This window comes from Lissotriton vulgaris, chromosome 5 (assembly GCF_964263255.1).
Source record: "Lissotriton vulgaris chromosome 5, aLisVul1.2, whole genome shotgun sequence".
Lineage (NCBI taxonomy): Eukaryota > Metazoa > Chordata > Amphibia > Caudata > Salamandridae > Lissotriton > Lissotriton vulgaris.
The window spans coordinates 1,222,530,757-1,222,556,741 of record NC_141693.1 but is presented as its reverse complement, the minus strand read 5'-3'; the positions used below and the strand labels follow the sequence as shown (position 1 = coordinate 1,222,556,741).

The window sequence follows — 25,985 nt, the reverse complement described above, 5'->3', positions numbered from 1 at the left end:
CAGGGTCATTAAACGCGCAGCTGTGGAAAGAGATGAGCAGACATATTACCTCACCTGCAGCGGAATATCTCAAAGAAGGACTAAACAAACTGGGACTGAACCTGCTGTGGGAAACTCCCACTAGCTTCGGTGTACTCAAGAAATTAACCTGGAAATCAGTCAAATATCTATCGTGGCTGGAGGATAAAGCTTCACTTGCTGAAAGGTCTCACGGCTGGATGACTCTGAATACGTACTGTGAGCAAGCAGCCCAGAAGTACTTTAACACGGGTTACGCCAAGCATACAAAAATTAGGTTTATGAAGTTTAGACTTGGCTTGTCGCCCGGCACTCAGCATTCTCCACCCTGGCTGAAGAAGAAGGCGGACCCTAGATGCCGCCTATGCGGGTTAGCATCAGAAGACCTGTTGCATCTATTATGCTCCTGCAAACAACTCTTGCAAGAACGGCAACAAATATTAAAAGCAAAATTCAACCAGCGGGGAATTCGAACTAGGAGGCAAGCAGTTCTGGCATGCCTTGCTCCAAGTGATCCCCAAGTAAACTGCGCCTTGGTAACATTTTTGACAGCATGCACTAAGAAATTGCCAGAAATTAAAAACATTGACTAAAAACAAACTTTTAAAATTTACTTATGCTTTTATAAACAAAGTATTATATCCAAGAATTACTGTGGTGTAAATAATTGTGATATGCATTTCTGGATATAACCTGCCTGATCAATGGTCTGCCTATATCTGAACGTTTAATGTACAGTCTTTTTAATAGAATGTTTTACCTTTTTTATAATTATGGATATTTTATGGGTTTGTAATGAAATGTTTTTGTGCTGCAATGGTTTTAACAAACTATGTAAATAAAATGAACTTGAATCTTGAAACCATTAAAATGGACACTAAATTTGCACAGGCATAAAGTTTTACTGATAACACTATATAGCACACAAACTAATGTGGAGAAGTCTGGTTTCAGCGAATATATCTTTTCACGCCAAGTATATAATTTCACGCCAAGTGTATTGATTTGGTTTAATCCTATTAAAATCTTTGTTTACAAAAGAAATTGCTTCGTTTGTGCTTTCCTAACTTGGTAATTTCTAATATATTTGTACAGTTCATTTACAGATATTATATTTAAATGCCAATTTTGCTGTGTTTGGGAAAAAATGACACCCTACAACCTATTATTTATTGCTCACTTTAACCAGCAAGATGGTCCCTTAGTTAAGTTCACAAAGTCCTCTAAGTTGGGCATTCAAAAAAATTCAAGGAAACACCAAAATATTTTTTTGAATGAGCAGCACTTTGTAAGAAGATATGACCTCTGTCTTTGAATGCACAGTAAATGCGGCAAGATAAAAACTTAATTTAAAGGCATCTTTAATACTCCTTTATCTTCTGAACTCAAACTGGGTTATTTCGAGGGTAATGCAGCACCCCTCCCAGGGCCCTACTTCCAATGCCTGTGAACCATTGTTTCCATATTTATTCTCCATATTTTGGCCTTGACTTATATGTGTGTCTTGATATGGGCACCCGCAAACTAAAGCATTTTCACACACCTTTTATGCATTCAAAAGCAAACTGTTTAGACTTGATATTCATTCATGGTCTCGTAGTCCCAGTTAACTAATACATATCCTGTTGCAAGGTCAGAGCATTTTATTAGAACTTTACTATCAGCCACTCTAACAAAGTCCTCCACCAGCAGAAAAAAGTGCAATAGTGACATTAAAGTAGAAAAAATACTGTGAGATAAGATGAAACTCAAACTGGAAGCAGCTTATGACACGTGTTGCAAGGTACTACAAGCTGATATTGGAGACTCGTTTCATGATAATTTTGCAAATAGTTTGAAACAAGTAGGCTTACTAAAATCCAAAACAGCTAGAACCTCCTCCCCATCTTCATTTTCCTAGTCTCATGGTGATCATTAACAGCAGTGTCATAGAGAACATCTAGACTGGCTAAGGAGCATGGTATTCTAAACGCAGATCTTCAGACCTGTCGAAAATGTATCTTACTGTAAAAAATACAATATGTTAATAAGAAACTGAAGCAAGTCGCCAATCATGCCAAATAAATCCCACTTATTATACAATATTTTACAGTTACATTCTGCCTCCTGCCTCGACCCAGCACAGCACTTGATACCACTAAGGTATTTAATTTATTTTTTATACAAAGGTTTCACCAAATCTAAAGTTTCTTAATGGATGTCTATCCAGCTATAGCTCAGACAGTATCCAAGAGGCTGAGGAAGAGAGAGACAATTTGAATCTTCTCAATACAATTTGTGTTAGATCATAGAGACTGAAGCTAAGGACGAGGCCATCTGACTTACTTGTTCTGAATTTTACACAGTGCCTGCAGTAGATACTAGATATGCGGCATCCACAGTCACTCCAGTTTTACATGGGTTTTTAATCATTCACAATAGCAAGGCTAGGTTTTCTGTGTGGTGTAAGAAATCAGTTCTCACTTTCATTAAAAAAGAACCTAGCTTGAACCGAAAGATTTTCAACTTTGAGGATATCTAAGCAGCAGCAGACAAAGGAGAGCTGTCCTTGCTTGTCATTCTTAACCTCTTTTTAAACAGAGGACATTGACTTAGCCTTGTCCCGGCTGCTTAATATGGCAGCTGTTGCTGACTCTTCACTCACATGATAACTACCAGGTTTTCACCTTCTTTGGCTTCTGGTACCTAGCCCTCTGCTGTTTTGTGATCCACCTCAATGAAGCGTCTCCTACTGCAAGCTCCGTTAAAATTGGATTATGTGATCCAACCTATAATGACTGCCTTTGGGTAAAAGGCTAGTTGCCAGGAAACATCTATGCGGGACATATATAGAGTGTCTATTGTGTTTTATTGAATGAGGACAGGAACTTAATTTGGATCTCCTGTTTGACAATTGTGGACATGATGGGAGGATGCAGAGTGCCTGCCAGACTGGAATGTGGATTGCCGGAATATTCCTAAGGTCCTTTGTAGTGGACCAGGCTCTGACAGGAAGGAGGCAGACACAGGGAGATTTAATTGGAAAGTCAGCATCCTCAGTATCTTCAGAGGAGGTACTGAAGATAGTTTTGTATAGTAGCTGAGTGGGAAAGACTCTCCCTCTTTTGAGCTTTGATTGCTGGTCTGCAACGCTCAGAGGAGATCCTGAATTGTGGAGTAAATGGTCTAGCTGCCTGGTCAGCAAGGAGCTGAACAAGTGACCTAGATCATACGCCTGCCGTCAGTGCTGCATCTGCCTTGAAGGAAGATGTCAACTCCCTGTATGGGGGCTATTGAAAGAGTGCCTCTGCAAGAGGATGCTCTATAGATACTGAGGCCACAGCGATGGAGGAAGGAAAATTATCTGAGCTTAACCAAGTCTGGTGGTCAGGAGACTCCTTGAAAGTGGTACTGATAGCTGAAGTTTGCCAAGTACAATGCAGGTGCCCATGAGCAGAAGTACACATGCTTTAAACCACTCACTGGGAGTATGGTAACTGAATATCCTGTTGTAAATATCGTTTGAAAAATACTACAACTGCAAAAATAGCATGGGGCAATATATTATTGGTGAATATATAATTTTTTTCTGTTCAATAATATTGATGTCAAAAGTATAGCATTATAAAATATTGTGGGACTAAATGTCGTTTTCATGAATATTTTAATTTGTTTTTCTTTATCTTTGGTGGCATAACCATTTTTTCTGGGTTGTTGAATTTGAATGGAGAGTGTTTTTTAAATGATGGCATTACGCTTTTTTTATTTTCCAATTATTTTATTTTGTCTTAATTTGTATGCATTTAAAAACAATGTAATTATATTTTTGTTTTTAGCCATTGGGATTCATATACTTTTGGGCGTTTGAGAAATATTTAAAAAATTTACGGTTATAGGACTGTTTTGGGGATTGAGTGGTTAAGGTTGTAAGGTTGTATTGTAGGGTTAATTTTAATCTTATTGAGTTAATGTTTATGTTACTTTATTTGATTTTGCAAATAAAATGTAAATTTTATAAAATTGTGTGGGAGTATTTTTTATTTTGGGGTTGTATTTTAGGTTTCTGCTTTTATTTGAAAGAATCAGTTATCTGAGCCTCAATATTTGTACTGCATTTTAAATGTGTTTTCTTTATGGACTAGGATATTATATTTGTACGAATCCCAAATATTTATATTGTCCCTGTTGTTTGTGAGACTGAAGTTAGAATAGTATATTTCCCCCACCCGCATGTATCTACTTTTGCAAATGCATGTGGGACTGGATTTAGATTATTGTTACCCTTTAAAGGTTGCATGTTCTCTAAGGTTTGGGGGATTGGAGTTACAATAGTATATTGTCCACTTTCTGACATTAGATACTTTCTCGTATACTTGTGGGCATGTACAACAAACATATATATATGAAGCAAGAAACTCTGGGTAGCTCTCAAGTTTAGGTGGCGAGTGAAGAAAGGCATTTGTCATTTTTCAGCTCAGCATATTAATATAATCTTTATTTAATATATGTTTTGTTGGAATGTTTACTTTTGATGAAACATTTCTATTTTAGGATTACACATTTATTTATTTTGTTATGTTTGATGGTGCTATTATTGTATTTTGTTTCTTTTTTTATTATTGGCATTATTTTTGTTTTCTGTATGATTGATGTCAATATTTTTGTTTTGACAATATTTTATTGTGTTTTTGTTGTTGATATTATTGTGTGTTACATAGAGTATGTGGAAGGTTGACATTTTTGTAGTCTATGTTTAGACTTCAATATTTTGTATAATGATGATTTCATGGACAATATTTTGAGGTTCGTTCCCTTCTGTGAGGAATATTTAGGTGAGGTGATTTACACTATGGTTAACTGGGAAGCACACTTTCGGATGTGTTTTTAATTTTTTATTCCCACCAAGAATTTGTCCACTAATTGATACACTGTTTTGCTAACTGTATATTCTGTACCTATTTGTAATATAGTGCATAGTATTTAGCTGTTTTTATTTTCGATTTAAAAGTAAAAGCCATGATTGGCTGGTGATTTAGACTGTCATTTTGTGCGTTACTTAGTTTTTAGTTTCCAACACACATCACCTCCCTAAAGGAGCCGTGGACTGTTCTGCCATTGCTACCTTGAAAGTCAAGTGCTCAGTGGATGTGCTTGGTTTTTAGTTGGTTTCAATTTGAATATTTAATGCTCCGTAGGAACAATCCAACATTCAATATTTGTTCAGTTATTTTTGCAGGTAAAACAACTGTCTCACTCTAATAAAATTAACATAGTCATTTCAAATTTAGTGATAGAACCTGGAACCAACGTTTAACCTATAACATTTCATCAGATATTTACAGACTATAATAAAGAAATTCGCCAAATTATATATAAACACACGATAGAATGGACAGAGGCTAACAGATATACATGTAGATCATCAGAAGCTGTACAAAAGTTCCCAACAAAATGATTAAAACGTCTGCTGTGAAAGCAGCAAAATGTATGCTTCGGTTTCGGTTTCTCAGCATCAATTGTACAGAAGAGTAATATGGAAAAACATTATAACATACGGTGTCACTCCACTTATGCTCTCTAAGAAATGCTTAATTTTTCTATCATAATGGATTCCATGTTGGAAATTATAGCTGTGTCACTATGTCAGTCAACCATATAATGTCAACCATATAATGATCCGTTGTCAGGGCAGACATTAAGCTCAGCCAGCAAATTAGTCTAAAGCTGCTTCGTACAGCAAGAATTAATTTTAGTCTAACCTCTTAGGGCAGCATAATGATCAACTGTCAGGCTGGGCCCTAAATTCAGCCAGCAAGTTAAATCCAGCTGCTCAGGTCCGCAAGAGCTTATATTGAACCAGCTGCTTGGGACAGCAACACAAGTCTCCTATTTGGAATAACAAAAGTAGGAGGACCCATAGACACCAGTGGTAAATGCCTCTGAACCCCACTAATACCTGGATACCTTTGGGCCACGAAACCAGTCCTTACAGCAGAGACCTTCAATCTGTGGGGCGCGAAGCACAGTGGGGCCCTGGAGTCATGGAAATAGGGGCGCACATTTCCAGGCCTCACTTCTGCCTGGAATCCAAAATGTGTTTTTCCTTTTGGAAAATGTGCTTTTCCTTTTCGAAAAAGAGAACCGTCTGGCGCTTCATTCTGATCGGTAAATGCTTCTGCTAGAGTTAGTTGCTGAAGTTAATTGAGTCTCCTGTGCTGTGAAAAAAAGAGGCTGGGCAGACAGGTAAACAATCCTTCACACCAGGCTGGCTGAATGAAATGTGAATGCATCTATGAGTGAATCTGCAAACGTAAAGGGTGCTTGGGAGAGGTAATCACTCCAAGCATTGTGATTGCAAAGATTTGGATTTTCTTCAGTGGTAGTAGGAAGAGTTAATACCTGCGCTGTGAAGTCTTGCTTTTAATTGTAACTGTATTTACACAGCGCTTAGTACCCGTGAGGAGGGTTAAAGGGACAGTTATGTAAAAAAAACAAATTGCATTACTTATGTGCTGGTATTACTAAAATCTAAATTTTGTAAGCTCCATTTTATCCTAAAATATAATTTTAAAAAATGACTTATGCAGTCACAGTGCTTTCTGTCACAGGCTGTGACCTCATAACACAACAAATTACACAAATCACTATTCTCCACTGTGTAGTGGGTAAGTCCCAGAACCTGTGGGACCAACCAAATGTAAATGTGTGGCTCTCTGGTTACAGACACAGACCTCTGCAGTGCATTAACAATAGAGGTTTCATAATTGACTAGTGCATTTCCCACTGAGTAACATCTTTTTAAAATGTATTTTTCATTTAAGCTATCCATTATTTTATATGTAGCTACCTAATTGTGAAAGTTCTAAAAAACTAACAAAATATTTTGGGGCTTATTTATGAGAGGATTGTGCCTCTGGAGCATCACTTTATGAAGCTCCGGCAGCGCAACGTCTCAATTATATCTATGTTTCGACGCAAAGTCACCCAGCGTGGCTTTGCATGGCCCCATAGATATGGAGTAAGACAAAGCCGTGCAAGTCGCTGCGTTGCCTTACTCTGTGTCAAGTAGGCATTCCATGGGCATTGCGGTGGGCGTTCCCACACAATGCCAATGGATTTTGACAATGCCCCAGATTTACAAAACCATGTAAACCTGGAGCAGCGCCAAAACCAGCAGACATAACGGGGAGAAATGTTTTCATTTCTCCTCATTATTTGCACCCTTCAATGTGTGCTACATTTTTCAACACACCTAGAAAGAGGAAAACCCTCCTCTGTATTGTTTTTGTGCAAGAAGGTGCCCCTTCCTGCACAAAAACAATCCTGCCTATTTTTGCGCAAGGTAGCATTTTGTGTTCAACGCAGGGGGAAAGGGCAGGAATGTACCATATTTAATATTCAGGTGCATTCCTGCCATTTCACATTACCATAGGGCAGCGCGGCAAGAATACTTGCAGCGCTTACCTACGCCAATTATTCATAAATGAGGCCCTTTGTTTTTAGCCACACCTTTGACCACGCCCCACGATCACTGACCTTAGCTTTGCTAAACACTGTTTAATATTATTTTCCCACTGTAAAAAAGATTTGTTGTGGGAATTGGAGACGTTTATGTTTGTCGATAGTTGTCAATGATGAGGAGCATCCAGTTCTAGAAATCTTTGTCGGGGGAGGGGGTGTCCTTGCACCGAAAAGATTTTGACAGGGGGGTCTTGGCATCAATAAGCTTGTAGACCTCTGCCTTACAGTCTCTTATTTCACCTGTACATGAATGATACCCATATTTATTTGAAGTAATTCTAGATAATCTTTCTACCTTTTAGAAAGGGTCTGGAAGAAGTGGCTGCCTCAATGTGTCTTCTCAGCCTCAAACTGAAAAGGCGCTCAGTCTAACGTTCTGTTTTTGGGGTCTAATCTTGTTCAATCTGATTGCTTTTTGAAATAACTGAGGCAGTTTCTTTAATTTGACTGATCAACAACATCATAATGGAATTGTAGGGGATCTGAATAATGCTAAACATGATTATGCAAACATATGGATCTGGCTTGTTTTCAAATGTCACACTGACTACAGTCTAATTTTGAAACAGTAAAAGTTTGACAGCATCATGTATGGTCAAGACCTCCTTATCTATGCATTTACTTTGGATCTCATAATCCTAATTAAACCTAATGGCATTATGTAGGCATTTTGGATAAGGCTTAAGTCTGCAGGTAGAAAATGAATTGTATTATTTGATGATCTTACACATGGAATAATAAATGACTGCCTGTGTGAGCCTGTACCAGAAGCCAGCTATCGTGGAATATGCTTCTTTAACAAGAGTGTAAAAAGCTTCTTTATAGAGAGTATGGGCAATGCCACAAAATTGAAGCACCTCGATTCAAAGCCTCACAGACCGAACCTATACAGAATTCTTAAATAAAACAAGGACATATTCTATCTGCTTCCTCATAAGTGCTTCGGTCTACCTTCCTCTCCCCCTCGGTGGCTAATAGAAACTTCCCTTCCAGTTCCCTTCCAGTTCTGTAAGCCATCATTGCCATTTTAGCTTTTTATTTCCACCTTCTGGTTATCCATCATTCCCAATGCCAACCAAACCTTACATTTCCCAATTCCTGCATCTACTACTACTACCTTCAGCCCCCCTTAATTCTCTGCTTGCGCCACCTCTTTCATTCTGTGACCTATCGTTCCTCTGTAGCCTTCTGGCTCACTGATATCCAGACACTCTGGAGTGAGTAAGCACAGCGATAAGATCAATGCTCTATGCCATTCCTAACCAGTATCTCTATCCTAACATCTCCAAATAACTATCCTCCTTCCTCTACCTAACCAGTTGAAGCCTAATATAGCCCCAAAAAAAGACATTAATAAATTCTAACTACTGACAGGAGTGAGCTAAAATATTTATTCAAAGTGTCAATAATCGTTAGAATAAATACAACACCTTGCCAAGGTTGGATTTATTATAACTATGTCAGAAAAGAAGTTGAAGTTATAGAACTTGCTTTTCTGATGTATCCGAATTTAGCCCTGTAGCAGCCTTTTCTGATTGGCCAGCCTTTGATATGCTGAGCCAAGCACTCTTGATTAGGTGTGAAGTAGCCTTGACTGAGACAAAGGAGACATCTGGTAGGAGGAGATCTGCTGCCTGCAGATGCCAGTACAGGGGCTGGGTAATTAAACTGGTCTTCAAAGTGAGAAGGACAGTGAGGCCAGGAACCAGTCTCACCCCCAGATGAGAGCCCTAGTAATTGAATTAGGAGAGTGACTTGAAGGGGAGTTTAGGGTAAAGGTAGCCACACCTGTGCATTGGTTTAGCCAGACCTGAAGCTCTTCTCCATTTTGATTTTTGTAGAACAGTGCTTTCTGGGACAAGAACATGTCACACTTCAGGGAAATTTATCATCACAGACAGTGGCACCCTGCACTTCATTGGTCAGAGGTGCCCCCCTGCTTGCAGTCCACAAACCTGGATAAATATGGGACAGCTGCCCATCAACTCAGATCCCTGCCTGAAAAGAAACAAAAAGAAGGACTGCCCTGCTAAACCCCTGGCCTGCACCTAGAGGGCTGCCCTCATAAGGACTGCACCTCCTGCACAGTTTGGGCTTCACCAAAAGAAGGACTTTGCATTGCTCTGAATGTTTAAGGATTAGACTACTTGAAAGCAACAGGTTAAAAGAGCTCCACTTGCATCATCTCCACCAAGTAGATCCCAGCTAACCAGCTTCACCTTGACGTTGAAGGGTTTTGCCAAGTGCATTGTGGGTCTTGTAGTCCCAACTTCTCAAGGAGCAACTCCGAGCCTCTAGAACCTTGGTTTGGTATTGTGGACACTTCAAGACCCCACATTTTGGAAGAAGAACCAACAATTTGAGACAATTTGGAGAATATTTGGTAAAAAGCTCCATAAGTTGACTGACCCATAGTCGAGAGTAAAGTCGGTGATGTCGAACCACGACTCGGCCTGAGATTCAGGTTTGCCCCGCAGAAGCTCCAGAGCTTTTCACTGTTGACGAGACATCCAGGAATTCACAGATGCTTTATGCCGAAGCAAGCCGTCGCTCGACGTCAAGAGAAACAGCTCCAAAAAAGTAACTAAGTGAGAATGGGAAAACTTGATTGATTGGGCTCTTCCGCTCATAGTATCCGACCCGCCCTCCAACTTGGTTGGCCTGCAACTTTGACTTTGTCCCGGTCAAGCATGACCAGATGTCCCAAGTTGGCACTTTTGGTTTTTCAGGGTGAATCGATCCATAGGCGCATTGTCAGCACGGCACTACTTTATTCAGCCATCTCTCTTATCACGAGGGCTGCATTGCTGCACCAATTGGTAGCTTGTTAAATACCGAGGCTATTGACGTCTGCGCCTCTTTACAGAGGCTGAGCAAGTCAATTCTGATTTTGTTATATTCTCTGATAAAGTAAAAGGCATATATGTAATGTCCTGAGGATGAACCTGTATTAACCATAGGTTCGAAACGTCGTCGACTGTACCACACTATATGCAGTTGAAATGTACTAATTTATATCGGCAATAGTGTGTTTGTATTATTGTCTGATTGTGAATTGACTACACAGACTGTTTGAGTTGCCTTGTTTGTTTTTCTTTAGTGTGTCAGTTGACATCGGCTGGTGTCCTGCTGTAACACTTTTTAAAAACTTTTTTCTAAAATTGTTTATCACAAAATAAATCTGTCCGGCTGGACTAAGAATATAGCGTCTATTTAGCCTATATTTATTTGATATAATTGCTTTGTCTAGGGACCACTGTCCTGTTTATAGATACTTTTGGTTTTTAGGCACTAGAAAGCATGCCTTCTTTAAAAATTCATATCTCAGGTTGCCTACTTTGGATTTCTGTCATTTTGGCATCATTTTAATCATAAAAATATTTCCTAGTTTTATAAATTGGTGTTGGATTTGTATTGTATGTTGCGTCTTACATTTTTACTGTTCTTGGTGTTTTTAAATGCTTTACACAGCTGTTTCCTAAGTTAAGTCTGACTGCTTGTGAGCTAAGCTGCCAAGCGTTGAGCAAGGATGAATTTATTGAGACTTGACTGGACCTTATTTGAGATTGTGCTGTTATTACTAATTGTAGGTACCTATCTGCATCTACTAATAAACCCTGTTGGCCATCTTTAATATTTTGTGTTGTGGTCAATCAGTAATGGCCTTAACTCTACGTTCTACCATGGAGATGCCTTGAGGAGTTAAGATGAATCCTAAGAATCCAACATTGGTGGTGCGAAACTCACATTTGGTGAATTTACACTAAAGGCCATGTTGTCTTAAGGTTGTTAGGATAGTTTTCACATGGATGATGTGCTCATTTTGGGACTGTGAATAGAAGAATGTCTACTCTGTATGCAATACCAAATCTATCTAGAAATGTGCATAGTACTTTGTTGAAAAAAACTGAAATGCTGCATGAGCATTGCATAGTCCAAATGGCATCAGACAACATTCAAACAGCCGATAGCTGGTACAATAATCCATCTTCCATATTCTGCAAACAAGGTTACATCTTGTTCCACAGCTATTGAGATGAAGTGTGTGATCACTGGAACCCTGGTTGTAAAGGGTACCAGTTTTAGACATGCTTGGCAAAACCAATTTGAGGGAAATGTCACATTCCTTTTAGCCCAGTCTATGCTTGGATTATGAATCATTAACTGTGACATTTCCAAATTTTGTGCCTCAAATGAGTGTGCAGTTCCTAGGGGAAAAGGAGGGGAAAGGGAGGTCTTTCTTCGTGATGCCCTCACACACCCCTGAGGATGTAATGCTTCATCATTGGGCCTGCTCCTCGTCGGGCAGGCGCTGCAATGCCCGACAGGCACCCATGAACGGGGCTCTTTGGCAGAGATCTTTTGAAGGAGACTTAGGGTGTGTGAGGGTGCGAGGGCTGGGTAGTGCACTACGTAGGTGGGATAAAATAAGTCTAAGGCAGTCCAACTGTTGTGTTTATTCTTGTGGTAGCGCTAGCCTAATTAAAATTGGTAAGCCCCTATATGGGTGTAATGTTCCTATAGGGTTAAAGTGGTGTGGTGAGTCGACATGTTTCGTGCCTGTTAAGCCCCTAATGGGTCTCGTGGCACTCTATCAGGACCATATGTGAAGTTTAAAGAACAGTGCAATTTGTGTGCACTACCAATTCCAAATTGTGTGCCTCAATTATTTCAAAACTAAGTTCTTCACTCATTATTTTGAGATTCGTGACAACAAGTCAGAGGAACCAGTTGGGCCTGGTGAATGATTGGACAGGAAGTCAACAAAGAGCCATTTATGGCCCTGACTGGTTCGGGTCACTTTTTCTTTATGGTAGGGATCCCCAATTTTGAGCAATAGGTAGTATTAGTGAAAGTGCCTGTGGCCCCAGAGTCTAGCATGACCACTATAGTGGCTTCCTCTTGTTCAAACTTTAAAGTGGCATTCAAGATGAAATGTGGTACCTAGCTTTGTAGAGTGTTAGCTGCTGATTGATCTGGAGAGGTTTTTTCAAGCGCAAAAGGTTCTCCTACTTATCTCTTGAGCTGGTTAGCTTTCTGCCTCCTTAGACACAGCACTGCTAACATTCTGCTTCAAGATTGCTTGAGCCTACGTTTTGGCTGCACACTCCTGAACAAAGTGACCTTTTTTCAACAATACAATCATAATTCTGAGCTCCGATTTTTCTAGGTCGTCTCTTAAGTCCGTGATGGAAAATTACGGATCTTTTAGTTTCCGGCTAGTTGGTTTTAGCAATGAAGCAGTTAAACTGGGCAATAAATGCTGTCAGTTCCGACGCTCCTTGTCGTAAATCTAGCATTTCACTATCTGCTGAGCCTGTGGAAATACATTAATCAAACATTTTATCAAATTCTCATTTAAAATCTTTTTACTTGTAAAGAAGAGGGGTGTCAGATTTTACCAAGGGTACTGCCCACGTGGCTGCACCCGTATTTAAGTACCAGATCATCAAGGCTATATGTGACTGTGTATCTGGAAAGGCTGTTGGTCGAACGACGGAATTGAGTTGATCCTGTATAAGGGAATGTCTGTGTTCGAATCTGGTTCCTGAAAACCACAATGGTTGTGTTCCTGATGTTGCATGATTGTTATGTGTGTTTGCATTTAAGGAGTTGGCAGACTAAGGATCTGGTGTCCTGAATAAAGCTTGGTACGCGTTTAGGGCCGGTTGATAGGCTGGAACATGTTGATCCATTCAGATGCAGGGATAATAGCTAATCCCTTGCATTATCACATTTTTTTAATCCTCCAGATTAGGTACAGGGATTTTTAAATTTCCTAGTGCCTACTTCCATATTAACCCACCCCATCAAAAGTACTCGTCATGATTGTGAGGAGCCCATTCACCACTAGACGTTTCTTTGGGGAATGAGGTGTGGCCGATGATTAAGTAGGACATCCCTGGGTGGGGGGGGGGGGTGAGTACACACATCAATTTTTGAAAATTCTTTTTATCCCACATGTCTGGAGATCTAGTACTAAGGACTTTTCACCTATGGGATATTCCCAGAATATGAGTCTTTTTTGCTCATTTGTTTGTCACTTTTTTGCCTATGGTTAGTTTTGGTTTAGGTAGGGAAGATGCAGTTAAATGACCACCCATTTTCCTCTCGTTCCCTAGAGCCTTTTCCATCAATGGGATATCGAGGTCGGCCGGATTGTAGATATGCAGTAGATTTACCATATGATTCTTATTCAGCACTTAGGCTTTATGTTCTTAGTTTTATGGGTTTTTATTGAGGATGATTAAGTAGACTTCTTCTCAATAATTTTCACCATCTGCGCCTTCCACAACATGGCTGAATGCTGCTCTTTTTGATGCCCGCATATTCGTTGGTTTGGATCAACATATTTTTGTATAAAGGTTCTCTCACGCATTTATGATTCATGCTCTATCACTGGGCAGCTTCCTTTAAGTGGAGTGTCCTCTCTACTGTATCCATACAGGTGTTAGTCTTTCCTGTTTTATGTGGGCGGCATCCATTTTGTATTTTGACCCTTGTTGCCCTCTCCATTACGTTGCCATGGTGCGCAACTTACCTTTGACTTTTTTTTTCCTCACCCTGGTTGAAGCATATTTCCCTAACGTGATCGCTAGCGCTCTTAATATGGATTCTCTCTTTGGGCGAGGGCCAGTTTTGTATCATTTTAGGTTCACATGTATTACATTTGGTCAGGAAAATTATATGTGCTTCCCAGTTATTTCAGTCAGGCTTGAAAGCTTCAAGATATTTCTTGGCCCATGATGGGTATGCAACAGTCTGACTTATTTATTTATTATTTATTTTGAAGCTTATAAAGCGCACGGCTACCCCCAACGGGGGTGTCCAGGTGCTACAGACGAAGAGCAACAGGCGAGGTCGGATGAGGCTAGAGGTTGGGAAAACAGCCAGGTTTTCAATTTGCTTCGAAACAGTGTTTCAGATGTAATCAGCAGTAGGCCCAGTGGAAGGCTGTTCCATAGTTTTGCGGTCACCACAACAAAGGCTCTGCCCCCCGTTCTAGAACGGCGAAAACGAGGGGAACAGAGGAGGCAAAGAGGATTAGATCTGAGAACTCGGGTCGACTGAACGGGCTTTAGCCTATTTCTCAGATAGGCCGGGCCAAGGTCATTAACACCTTGGCTGCTAGAGGCATTTTCCTCCTGTGCTGAATAATGGAATATCTCATTGGTAATGACGAGCTCAGCTCGCCATGAGCACAGTTCAACCGTGCCTCATGACGAGCTCAGCTCGTCATGAGCAGCGAAGGGGTTAAGGGCCCTGAAGGCCAAGACCATCGCTTTGAGTTGAATGCGATAGGTAACTGGCAGCCAGTATAATTTCAACAAGTATGGGGTGATAGAATGGCGATAAGGGATGTTGCATATCAGCCTAGCTGCAGCATTCTGCACAATCTGCAGCCGCTTGATCAGATAAGCTGGAGCTCCCACATTCATGCTATTGGAATAATCTAGATGAGAGATGATTAAAGCATGTATGCCAGTCTTGCGAGAGTCCAGGGGAAGAAAAGGTCGAATTTTCCTAATCATGCAGAGTTTACCGAAGCAAGCTGCGGTGACTTTATTAATTTTAGTTTTACAAGACAGGTCGTTGTCAAATTGAAAGCCCAAATTACGAGCTGATTTGACTGGTACAGGAGGGGGTTTAGCTCCAATGGCCACCACTATAGAGAAGGAAGTGGAGTGCTTTGATTGAAGAATAAGACCTCGGTCTTATCCGTATTGAGTTTGAGGGTGTTAGAAGTCATCCAAGAGGAGATGTTAATAAGGCAGCGTCTAAAGTTGGCCAGGCTGCCGTCAGAGTGATCTCTAAAGGAAAACACAAGCTGAGTATCATCAGCATAAGAGATCACTCTGACCCCCCCAGGATTCAACTACTTCCGCCAGAGGAGTAAGATAAATATTAAAGAAAAGAGGGCTAAGTGCTGAGCCCTGCGGGACACCGCAGAGAAGAGGTTTTTCTTCGGAAACAAAAGGTTGGAGGAAGACCTGCTGTGATCTACCCATCAGAAAAGATCTGAACCAGGCCAGAGGAGTACCCCGTATACCAAGATTGCACAATCTATCTAGTAGAATGTCAATGGAAACGGTATCAAAAGCCGCGGACAGGTCGAGGAGGACCAGCATGGCATCCTCGCCCGCATCCACGCATTCCCGAATGGTCTCAGACACCTCAAGTAGTGTGGTCTCCATGCTAAAGCTTGGTCTAAAACCGGACTGAGAGTCATGAAGGAGTTGCTTAGATTCAAGATAGTCGGCTAGTTGCTCCTGCACCACTTTCTCAAGGATTTTCGCTGGCTTAGGGAGGAGCGAAATAGGCCGATAATTGCTGAACAAAGAAGGGTCAGCGTCAACCTTCTTCAGGATTGGAATCAGCATGGCCTGCTTCCATGAGGTGGGGAACTGACCTGAGAGTAGGGATGTATACCAGATTGAAAGAAGCGGGCTAATCAAAAGGATGGCAAGACTGCTCAGCACCTGTGCCGGAGCAGGGTCAAGTGGAGACCCTGATTTGCACCACTGCAGCATTATCAGAGCAGATTCCATAGATAGACTTTTAAATGAGACAAACGCCTCCTCTTGAGAGGCTTTAGGGTCAAGCGAAGGGAATACACAAGCCTGATTGAATGCGGACGAGATATTAGTGATTTTATCATTAAAAAAATTTGAAAGACCGTCCCAGAGATTTTGACTGGGGGAGATCGGACAGGCCAAGGCTGGAGGATTAGAGAATTCCTTAATAATATTAAACCGAGTTTTTGATGAATTTTCAGCAGCATTGACTTTCTCAACAAAATAATCCCTCATAGTGGCGCGCTTAAGTTTGTGGAAGTTCTTTAGGGCGGTTCTATAGATAGCCTTAGCGACAGAATCGTACGTCAGTCGCCAACTGCGTTCCAATTTTTTACATTTTCTCCTTTCCTCATGTAACGCCACAGAGAACCAAGGTGCTGACGGCTTTGATCTTGAGGAAGCTAGCGGTAGCATCAGGCCAATATGGTCAATAGAGGAGGAAAGACAGGTGTTAAAATTAGATAGGTCTGTGTTCAAATCATTAGAGGGCTGCCCTCTCAGTTTGGTAAAGATGGGTTCCAGGGCATTGCAAGTAACCTTGTGCCACTTTCTACCCCGGTCCCTGACTTTTGATGGAATGTCAGATGGCTGGAACACAGTCAGCCTAAACGGGATCAAGTAATGATCAGACCAGGTTAGGGGTAAAGAAGGAAGAGTAGTTAGACCAGGATGATTAGAGAATAGAAGATCGAGAGTGTGGCCAGCTAAATGTGTAGAGCCCTGTATTTGCTGAGCCAGGTTCAGGCCAAGTATAGAATCCAGGAGATTTCTATCCCAAGATAGTAAAATACATCGAGATAGTAAAATACATCGCTTAAATTGGGCCAACTTCTTTATATATGCACAAAGATGATGTTTAGGACTACTATGGGTTCTTCACTATCATTGTTTTTTTAGGTCTCGCCTGTCGATGCGCATGCGCATCGAGCTTGCGGTGACTATGGGGGCTTAAACACTCTTTAACCAACTTGCAAGGAATCGTGGCGATTCCTTGCAGTGCCCGTGAAATTTAAGCTCAATGCGCATGCGCATTGAGCTTAAAAGCGCGTGCACATGCCCCCAGCCGCCTGCCTTGCCCACTCTCTCTCTCTCACAGCCTCCCCCAACTCCGCTCCCTCACTTCTTGGTTGCACGGCCGCTAGGCCGTGCCTCCCCTACTCTCCTCCCCCCTCCTCCTCCTACTCTCCTCCCCCCTCCTCCTCCTACTCTCCTCCCCTGCCTGCCGTGTCGCACCTCTCCCCGCTCCGCCCCCTCCCCTGCCCGCCGTGTCGCAGAACACAGAAGCTTGTTATTTTATAGCTGCTCAGTTGGAGGGGCGAGTTTTGGATGATGATACCAAGCGTTTGGCACGTTGAACGGGTAACTCCTCGTAGTTCTCTATACGTGGATCATTTGCATTTGAAAGTTTTCTAATCGCTCCACACATGGTCTGCCTAAAGTGGATGCGGGGTTGTGGATCATATTGTGCCTACTGGTAGACTGTGAGATTCACAAGGTCCCAAGGAGTCACAGTGTGTGGGACCTTTTATGCCAATTCGGACAGAGGCAACTACAAATAGTTTGCTTAGTTTTTGAGCCCGTGTTTGTTTTGGCTGTGTTTCAGACTCGCATCCCATAGGTTCCCTTTGCAACAATGCGTTAAATTATAACCAGAGAGTACCACTTAATTATAAATGGACTGTACATGCGGCGAATGTATAGTCTTTGCACCCTCTCCCCCATGACCAACCCCAGCGGTAGTAGACTGAAAGCTTCCCACTCACGTATCGTGGTGCCTTTCCGTCATTCAGATATCCAGCTGGTAAATTGCATATTTCATTCGTTTAGAATTGCCGATGTGGTCGTCATTCAGCGCTTTTAAGAACTCCTTATTTTTAGAATTCCAAACTAAATACTTATTTTCAGAATACTGTCAGTTGCAAACAGTTAAAATTTGACTACTTCAAGATGTTCGTTTTTCAACTGGATCATGCACCACATTTTGCTTTATTTATTTTGTGTTGTAACTATAAATATTGAGATCGTATACTGATTATTTTGCGTTTTTCAGTAGAATCCGGTATTGTGTAGACCAGATCAGCCACGGAAGGCTGTAAATATGTTTGTTTATAAAAGTAACCCGAGTGGTGTTCCCAAATTTAATCGCCAACAGTAGAAATGAAATAGACACAGAGAAGTACTTCAAGTGCCAGAGAACTTATTTTATTTGTAATTCTTTAGCATTGGCTACAGGAAACAAAAATGCTAAAGATTTACAAAAAAAACCCCATAAACAATTCTAAAAGCACTAACTCTAATGATGCGAGACCTATTGCATTTCCAATGCTTGTTTTAAATGGGTGCGGTTAGCAATATGTTGTGTACCCCGTACTCTGCGGTGTACAGAATCAGGGACCGTTTGCATTTCTTGTACTTTGCTATTTGTGAAGCTTCCATTTGGTTGGGGCTGGGAAGGATCTTGAGAATGGTGTCGTATTAACGTAATCCTCATTACAGTATGTCCTGCTCCTTGTCGCAGTTGTCATTCTCTTGCTCCTGAGGCATCCCATATATTTAGTCCTGTGGCCATTATATGTTTAAATTTAAAGCAATGGCAGAATTGTGCAGTGGGAGTCAGGGTGTCGGTGTCCCCCCATCCCCTCAGTGAGGGATAAAGGGTTAAACAACAGTACGGTTTTGAAACAACATTATGCATATATCGGTAATGGCATTAGAAGGAGGTCTGGTAGGACTGTGACGAAGAAGAGTAGGATCCATCAGTGTAACAAATATTACCAGATGTAATCACCCATTATTATACTGCTAAATAGTAATGTTTATTTTTCTGTTGCAGGCACCGGTTACTTTCAGCGATGTGGTTGCCTGTTTCTCTGAAGAGGAGTGGACGCTTTTACACGAGTGGCAGAATGAACTTTACAATAATGTGATGAAGGAAATTCACCAAGCCATGAACTCGCTAGGTAAAAAAATCACAGTGTGCTTCTAAACTTACTAAAATATGTGGAATAGCACCCTTAGTTTCAGTTTCTGATTGGTAGATAAAACGAGTATTTAATTACTTTGCTGTAACTTGAAGAACTAACTCGCACATACGTTCTACCAACATTAACACTGATGCTTTGCACAATGGAAATAACTCAATCCAGAACCAGTGTTCTAGTGCCAGCCTCACATCTCTTGGTACTGTTGAGGCAGGAACAGCCTCTAGGCCCCTTCTACTGCCACCAAAGCTACCAGTCCATCTCCATTTGCCATTGTTCTCCCTATAGTGCCAGTACCCTTTGTTAGACTCAACGACCTCTCTGCCTCCCACTGTGTAGGCCGCTCTATTATATCGCTTTATCGACCACAGTGCATCCCTTACATGTTCCAGAATCATCTCGGCCCTGTGAGGATGAAAGCAGCCCACCGGCCTCTCTTCAGTGCATCCTTTGCATCACCTGTATTTGTGCACTCCTGCCTTCCCTACTACTAGTAACCTCTGATCAATGCCAATACATCTCTTTACATGGCTAAGTATTATTCCTGCCCCATCCCTCCCATCACTGTGCATTCTTACCTCTCTAGAACCAGAAGAATACGACCAGTCTCTATGCATCGCAATCCCCTACATTACCAGTCCCCTTTGCCCTCATCCATGTGCAACCTCACTCCCATTTTCGGTACCCCATAATGTACTTCATGAATACCATCATTACCGTTCTGCATGCATTCCATAGGAACACTTCTCTGTATGTGCTGATTGTCAATTTAGTGTGGAGCAAAAATATAGCCCTCATACTAAAGGGAACATCATTTTTTTTTAACGAGCTTCTTAAGAATGTTAATTTGAAATAACATTTACAAGAGTATAGGACAAATCTGTCTTCCTTCCTGCCCAAACAAAATTTGGCGGGCACCAACAGAAACAATGTATCCCAAGCTCATGACAATGATGCCACAACGCAAGAAATAATTAAATGTTTTTCTGATTTCTTGGCAAATTATAATATTTATTATGAAAATCAGCGTTTCTGTTACAACTATTTTATGGCTACATTTATTTATTTATTTATTTATTTATTTATTTATTTATTTATTTATTTAAGTTCTGTATAGCGCTAGCTGGACCCGAGGGTATCAGAGCGATTCACATCAAATACAAATAAGCATCCAAAAGACAAGTAGGAGTAAGCAGGGCAGGGAGCACAGGGGGAGGTAAAAGTCTGTACAATAGCAGCATGAGCGCACAACATGGCGTAGATCAAGGGTGAGTCATCCGGCTCTCTCTGGGAGCATAGAGATAGTGATCTATCAAAGTCAAACGAGGGGTTCTTGTTACGATCCAGCCCGCTCAAGAAAAAGGGCTTTGAGTAGCATCTTTAATTTCGGGAAGGAGGCGGTCATCCTGATGTGGGGGTGATGGAGTTCCATATCTTGGGAGCATTACCTGCAAAGGACTTACTAGATGTTTTATGTTTCTGTGATTTCAGAGGAATGAGTAGAAGCGTGTTGGAGCTTCTGAGGATCCTAGACTGACCGGCTCTATTGAGTTTGTTGGCCAGATATTCTGGTTTGCCTGTATGCAGGGCTTTGTGTGTGAGGCAAGCTGTGCGGACGCTGGCTCGTTGGTCAATAGGGAGCCACCTCAGATCCTTGAGCCTGGGTGATGTGCTCATATTTCTTAGTTCCTGTGACCATTCTAGCTGCGGCGTTTAGGGTAGTGGTCGGAGGTCCCAGGTGAGACTTGGCTGTTCCAGTCAGAGTAGCAATGCCATAGTCAATTCTAGAGAGTACCAGTGCCTGAGTGGTCTGTTTCAGGTCTTTCGTGGGGAGGAAGGGTTTCAGTTTGTAGAGAAGTTTCAGGGTTAAGGAAAGCACTTTTGGCAGTTTTAGAGATGTGTTCTTTCATGTCCAGTTTAGGGTCAAGAGTGATCCCCAGTGATTTGACGGAGGTTGTAGGTACAAGAGGAACATTAAGGGCGTTTAAGGCTTTGAGCCATTCAAGTATTTGGGAAATTTCATCTTTATTTGAGATGAGGAGCACTTCTGTCTTTTCTTCATTAAGTTTGAGGTGGTTGGATGAGAGCCAGTGTTGGACCTCTGTGTGTGTGCCGTTTAGTCTGTGGATGTCTGCGATCGAAGTGGTTTCCAGGTAGAGTTGTGTGTCGTCCGCGTAGAGGTGAAAGGGGTTGTTGGAGTTCCCTAGAATTGTAGTGAGGGGCTCCATGTAGATGTTGAAAAGTTGTGGAGAGAGTACTGACCCTTGTGGGACTCCTCTAGTAATGGGAAGGGGGTCCGATTCGAAGCTTTTAATTTTGATTATTTGTGTGCGGTTGTTGAGAAAGGAGGCGAACCATTTGAGAACTGTCTTTTCCAAACCCGCTCTCTTCTGGAGGACATTGAGTAGCAGGGTATGATCCACTGTGTCAAACGCCGCCGAGAGGTCTAAGAGGATGAGAAGGCTGCATTGGTTGGAGTCGAGCGACATGTGTAGATCATCCAACACATTGAGGATTGCGGTTTCTGTGCTGCAGCCCTTTCTGAACCCTGACTGGTGTGGGTCAAGAAGGTTTGTGATCTCTAGGTGATGGGTTAGCTGAGAGAGCACACATTTTTCCAGAATTTTCGATAAGAGCGGAAGGTTGGAAATTGGTCTGAAGTTGTTCATGACCTTAGGGTCAAGGCCGGGTTTTTTTAGGAGTGGCGTGGCGTGACTTGACCTAGTTTAAGGCAGTCAGGAATGGATCCATCGCTCAGAGAGCTGTTGATGGTCTTGGCCCAGATAGGGGCTAGAGTGAGCTTCAGGTCTTTGGTCAGTCTCGAGGGTAGCTGATCAAGGGAGTGTGACGAGGGATTAGCGGTGGCAATGAGATCGCTTATCGCTTCAATTTGGATAGGTCGGAAGGAAGACCAGCGAGTGGCTGCGGTTGCTAGCCTTAAGTGGGTAGGAGCAGTGGGAAGCGACTCTCTGAGGGCGGTGGGCATGTCGCTGAAAGATCGATCAATTGAGGCAATTTTTTCATTGAAGAAGCTAGCAAAGTCATCACATTGGGATTTGGACGCTGCTAAGCTGTCTATCATAGGAATGGAGGTTTGGTTCCTGATGATATTGAAGAGTTCTTTGGGGCGGTTTTTAGCCTTGTCTAGAGCAGAGCAGAAGAAGGATGACTTTTTGTTCTTGATATGATTAAAGTAGGTTTTGCGAACTGCCTTGAGTTGGTCCCGGTTGAGGGCGGTGGGGTTGTTCCTCCAAGTTCTTTCCATCTTTCTTAGGAGTCTTCGCTCTTTGTTGATGTCAGAGGAGTTCTAAGACCTGGAGGGGATGCTTCTGGTTTTTGCTAGCTTTCTAGGTGCCAGCTGATCCAGGACGCACTCCAGGTTGGAATGATAGAGCGAGGTGAGTTCCGTGGTTGAGAGGAGCTCCGTCGAGTTCGGGAGGAGTGAGCTAAGAGCAACTTCTAGCTTGTCAGGGGGGACTCTCGATATGTTTCTGACCCACTTGGGGAAGGTTTGGGTGGGTGGGAGGGATAGAGCCGAATGGTTGATATGAAAGAGGATGGCGTGATGACCAGTCCACTGGGATGATGTGATCATATGAAATTGTCTTTTTGTCCACAATGATTGCGTCCAGGATCGCTCCTCTATGGTGGGTTTCCTCTGAGCAGTGTTGGATCATATCATGGTCTTGTAGTAGGGAGGTGAGAGATTGGATGAGCGGGTTATTGGTTTCATTCCATCTTAGGTTGAGGTCGCCCAGAATTATTCGGAAGTCACTGTTGAGAGCGGTTTGAGTGATCAAATCCGACAGCTGATCGGCAAATTCAATAGCGTTGCCTGGAGGGTGGTACAGGAGAAGGCATTGAAGTGGGCTATGGTAGGGCGAATTGAGGTTGACCGAAAGGCATTCAAAGGAGTTATAAAGGAGGGAGGGGGATTCAGTGACGGAGAGGTCACTTTTGTGGATAACTGCTATTCCGCCTCCTTTGCGAATGGGCCTGTCTTTGTGGATAATTGAGAAGCCGGGTGGCACCAGCGTGTCCAAGGTGGGAGGGGATAAGGTGTTGAGCCAAGTTTCAGTGATGAAGGCTACATCTAGGTCATGGGAGAGGATGGTTTCGGCTAATTCCGTTGCATGTTTGACTGCTGATCTGCAGTTGATAAGCATGCAGTTAATGGGGGGGGCCTGCATTCGAGTTCGGGTTGACCAAATTCACTCTGGGTAAGGAGGAGAGATAGGCTGGGGGTCTGGTGGCTTTTCGGTGGGGAGGGTCTCTCCTCATTCCAGTGATGACTTGGATCGAAGTAAGGGGTGAGGGGTGCTGGGGTAGTGCTTGGGCTGGTTGGTTAGGAGGGGGTTTGTAGGATGCGATGAGAGAGGTCACTTCCTGGGGGGGGGGGGAGAGGGAGAAGTTCTTCTGGGACTGTCAACTCGTGATTCAGTCTGTGGTTTAATGAGAGGAGGCCGGGAGCCTGGGGGGGACAGGGACCCGATAGGGGGGAGGGAGTCAGTCCTGATGGGAGGTTGCTGGAGGTGGGGAGGTGAGACGAGAGGGGGCGGTAGCTGGAGTTTCTCTAGGGAGGAGAGGGTTTCTTTCAGTCCGAGGATCAGCGTGGCGATCTGGGCTTCTAGAAGGTCCAGGCGATGTGTCGTCATGAGAGCTGGGGGGAGGGGTAGGGGGGTGGAGGAAGGGTGGAACTGGGCCTTGAGTGAGAGGGACAAAGGAGCAAGACTTTAATAGGGGGGAGAGTAGAAGTTGGAGTGAACGGTTCCTGTTTAGAGAGGACTAAAGAGGGAGAGGGGTATTGAGGCGAGTTGCTGTTAGGAGGGATAATAGGGGAGGGAGGGTCTGATTCGGGATTGGAGTTCGGATGGGCGAGGGCTAGAGAGAGGGAGGGGCTTTGTGGCGAGTTGTTGTTTGGGGGGGATAACAGGGGTGGGAGGATCAGGTTCGGGTTTCGAGATCGGGTGGTCGAGGAAAAGAGAGGGAGGAGGGCTGCGGCCCCTTTGGAAGAGGTGGTTATCTTCACTGAGTGGGATGGTGTGAGCTAGTGGATTGGGGGTTGGCGCAGGGGGCTGTGACTCGGAGTTGCTAGAAGCTCTGGGATCTCTACGGGTAGTAGATTGGGGACCTGGAATGTTTTGTGCTTGATGGAGTAGAGGGTTGGTAGTCGGATGGGAAGGAGGGGGGGCAGAGTTCTGGGAGGTTGGGTGGACGGGGAGGAGGTCGGCGATGTAAGGAATTGGGGGCCGGGGCTGGGGGAGGCGAATGACTGGTGACGTGAATAAACATGGGCGGGGGGGGGGTGATTGTTCAGGTGAAGGAAGCCTGCTCTGTGGCTTAGGGGATTGTCGGGAGCCACTGGGGGGGGAGGTGTGTGGCTGGTGAGGGTAGTGAGCAGTAGCCGTCTTTAGAGTGGGGAAGAGGGAGTCGAAGAACTCTAGGTTTTCGTATTTCGCCTGAATTAGAATGGTGCCATTCAGGAAAATGTTGATGGTGATGTCTCCATTCAGAGACTGTTGGTTAAGGGGGGAGATAGTTAGTTTCCGGTTGTGTTCTGCGAGGGTGGTTTTTGAGACAGGGAGGAGTGAGTTAAAGATGGTAACCCATAAATCAGGTCTTGAGGTGTGAAAAATGAAGTCCATTTTTCATTGCCCTCTCGATGAGCAATGGTAGGTGTCCAAACTTTAAGAATTTGTAAGTCAGATGTTAGGCCCAGTGTTGTATATTAAGTTCAAGTCAAGTCAAGTCAAGTCAAAAAGGCTTTATTTCGACATATAAAATATCTTAAAAAGCATACATACAAGTAAAATTCATTTCAAAGCATTTAAGGATAAAACCGTATTTTTAAAAAAAACCCTTGCATGATCTAAGTCTGCAATTTTTACTATTACTTTTTTTAGGGGAAGAATATTTAAATTACCTAAAATAGGCATGGTTATGAAACAGGCCGTAAAAGTAAAAGCATAATTAAACAATTTGTCTGAGTCTTTTTGACCGAATCCGCCATGCCCACCCAAGATACTTCGAGGTGGCGCATGCATAAAAAGTGCGAGTGTCTGAAACAAGAATCCTTAGTGCCTCATTGCAGTGCCTAGTTCCCAGTGTACGACACATGGGTTTTAACCATTTCATCCTTGGGACTTTATAGGCAGGACACTCAAATAAAAAGTGAGGGACAGATTCATGGCGCTGAGGGCAGAAGGGGCACCACGGAGCAGTCTGGTACGGAATTTTCCAGTGGCTAGTGAGTTCCTTTACAGGGAGAAGACCAATTCTAAATTTAAAATACAGGGATCTTTCCCAAGGGGCTGAGATAATGTCCAGATACAGTTCTCTAATGGGGACATCTTTGGACTCCATAAAATTTCTGGTCGACTTACAAATCGAGGCAGAAGAATTCCTTCTATTCACCACCCAATTCCAATAAAGCTGTTTTATCGTTGATTTGGGCGGGGCTGTCTGTTGGTGCCATGCTTCTTCCAGCCCCAGATTGGTGAGTAGTGCTTTGATATCCGTTAGCCACTTTATTTTCGCCCAACCTGTCGATCTCATTATCTCCCGCAGGCCATCCGCATAGCTTGAGAGCTCAGGGACTCTCCAGATGCGGGCCCACAGAAGCAAAGGGCGTAGCTTTGCTAGATCTTCAATCGCCCGACAGCCCATGTCCAATTGCAGTGGCAAGATGGGGACAGAAGGACCGAGGGACATCAAGCTTCTCAAGAAGGTGTTCTCAGCTCGAGTAAGATCTTTCAAGTTTGACATTCCCCAAAGTTCCGCCCCATACAGAGCGGCGCTTACTCCTCTGGCCGAGTAAATGTCCAAAACTGCAGCTATAGGTTTAGTTGAGGCAGCTCTCTGCTCCTTCAGCAGGGTCCCGGTTACTCTTTTCAAATTTAGCAGCATTTTG

At 42.9% G+C, this 25,985-nt stretch overlaps 1 protein-coding gene across 1 annotated transcript in view; it reads left to right on the top strand.

Annotated features, from left to right (window-relative positions):
* LOC147712344 (uncharacterized) overlaps window positions 1-25,985 on the top strand; it is a 69,330-nt gene that overhangs the window by 1,125 nt on the left and 42,220 nt on the right. Inside the window, exon 2 of the mRNA XM_086923038.1 lies at window positions 18,928-19,054. Within this exon, the coding sequence (XP_086779164.1) occupies window positions 18,928-19,054 (127 nt within the window). The remainder of the gene's footprint in view (window positions 1-18,927; window positions 19,055-25,985) is intronic.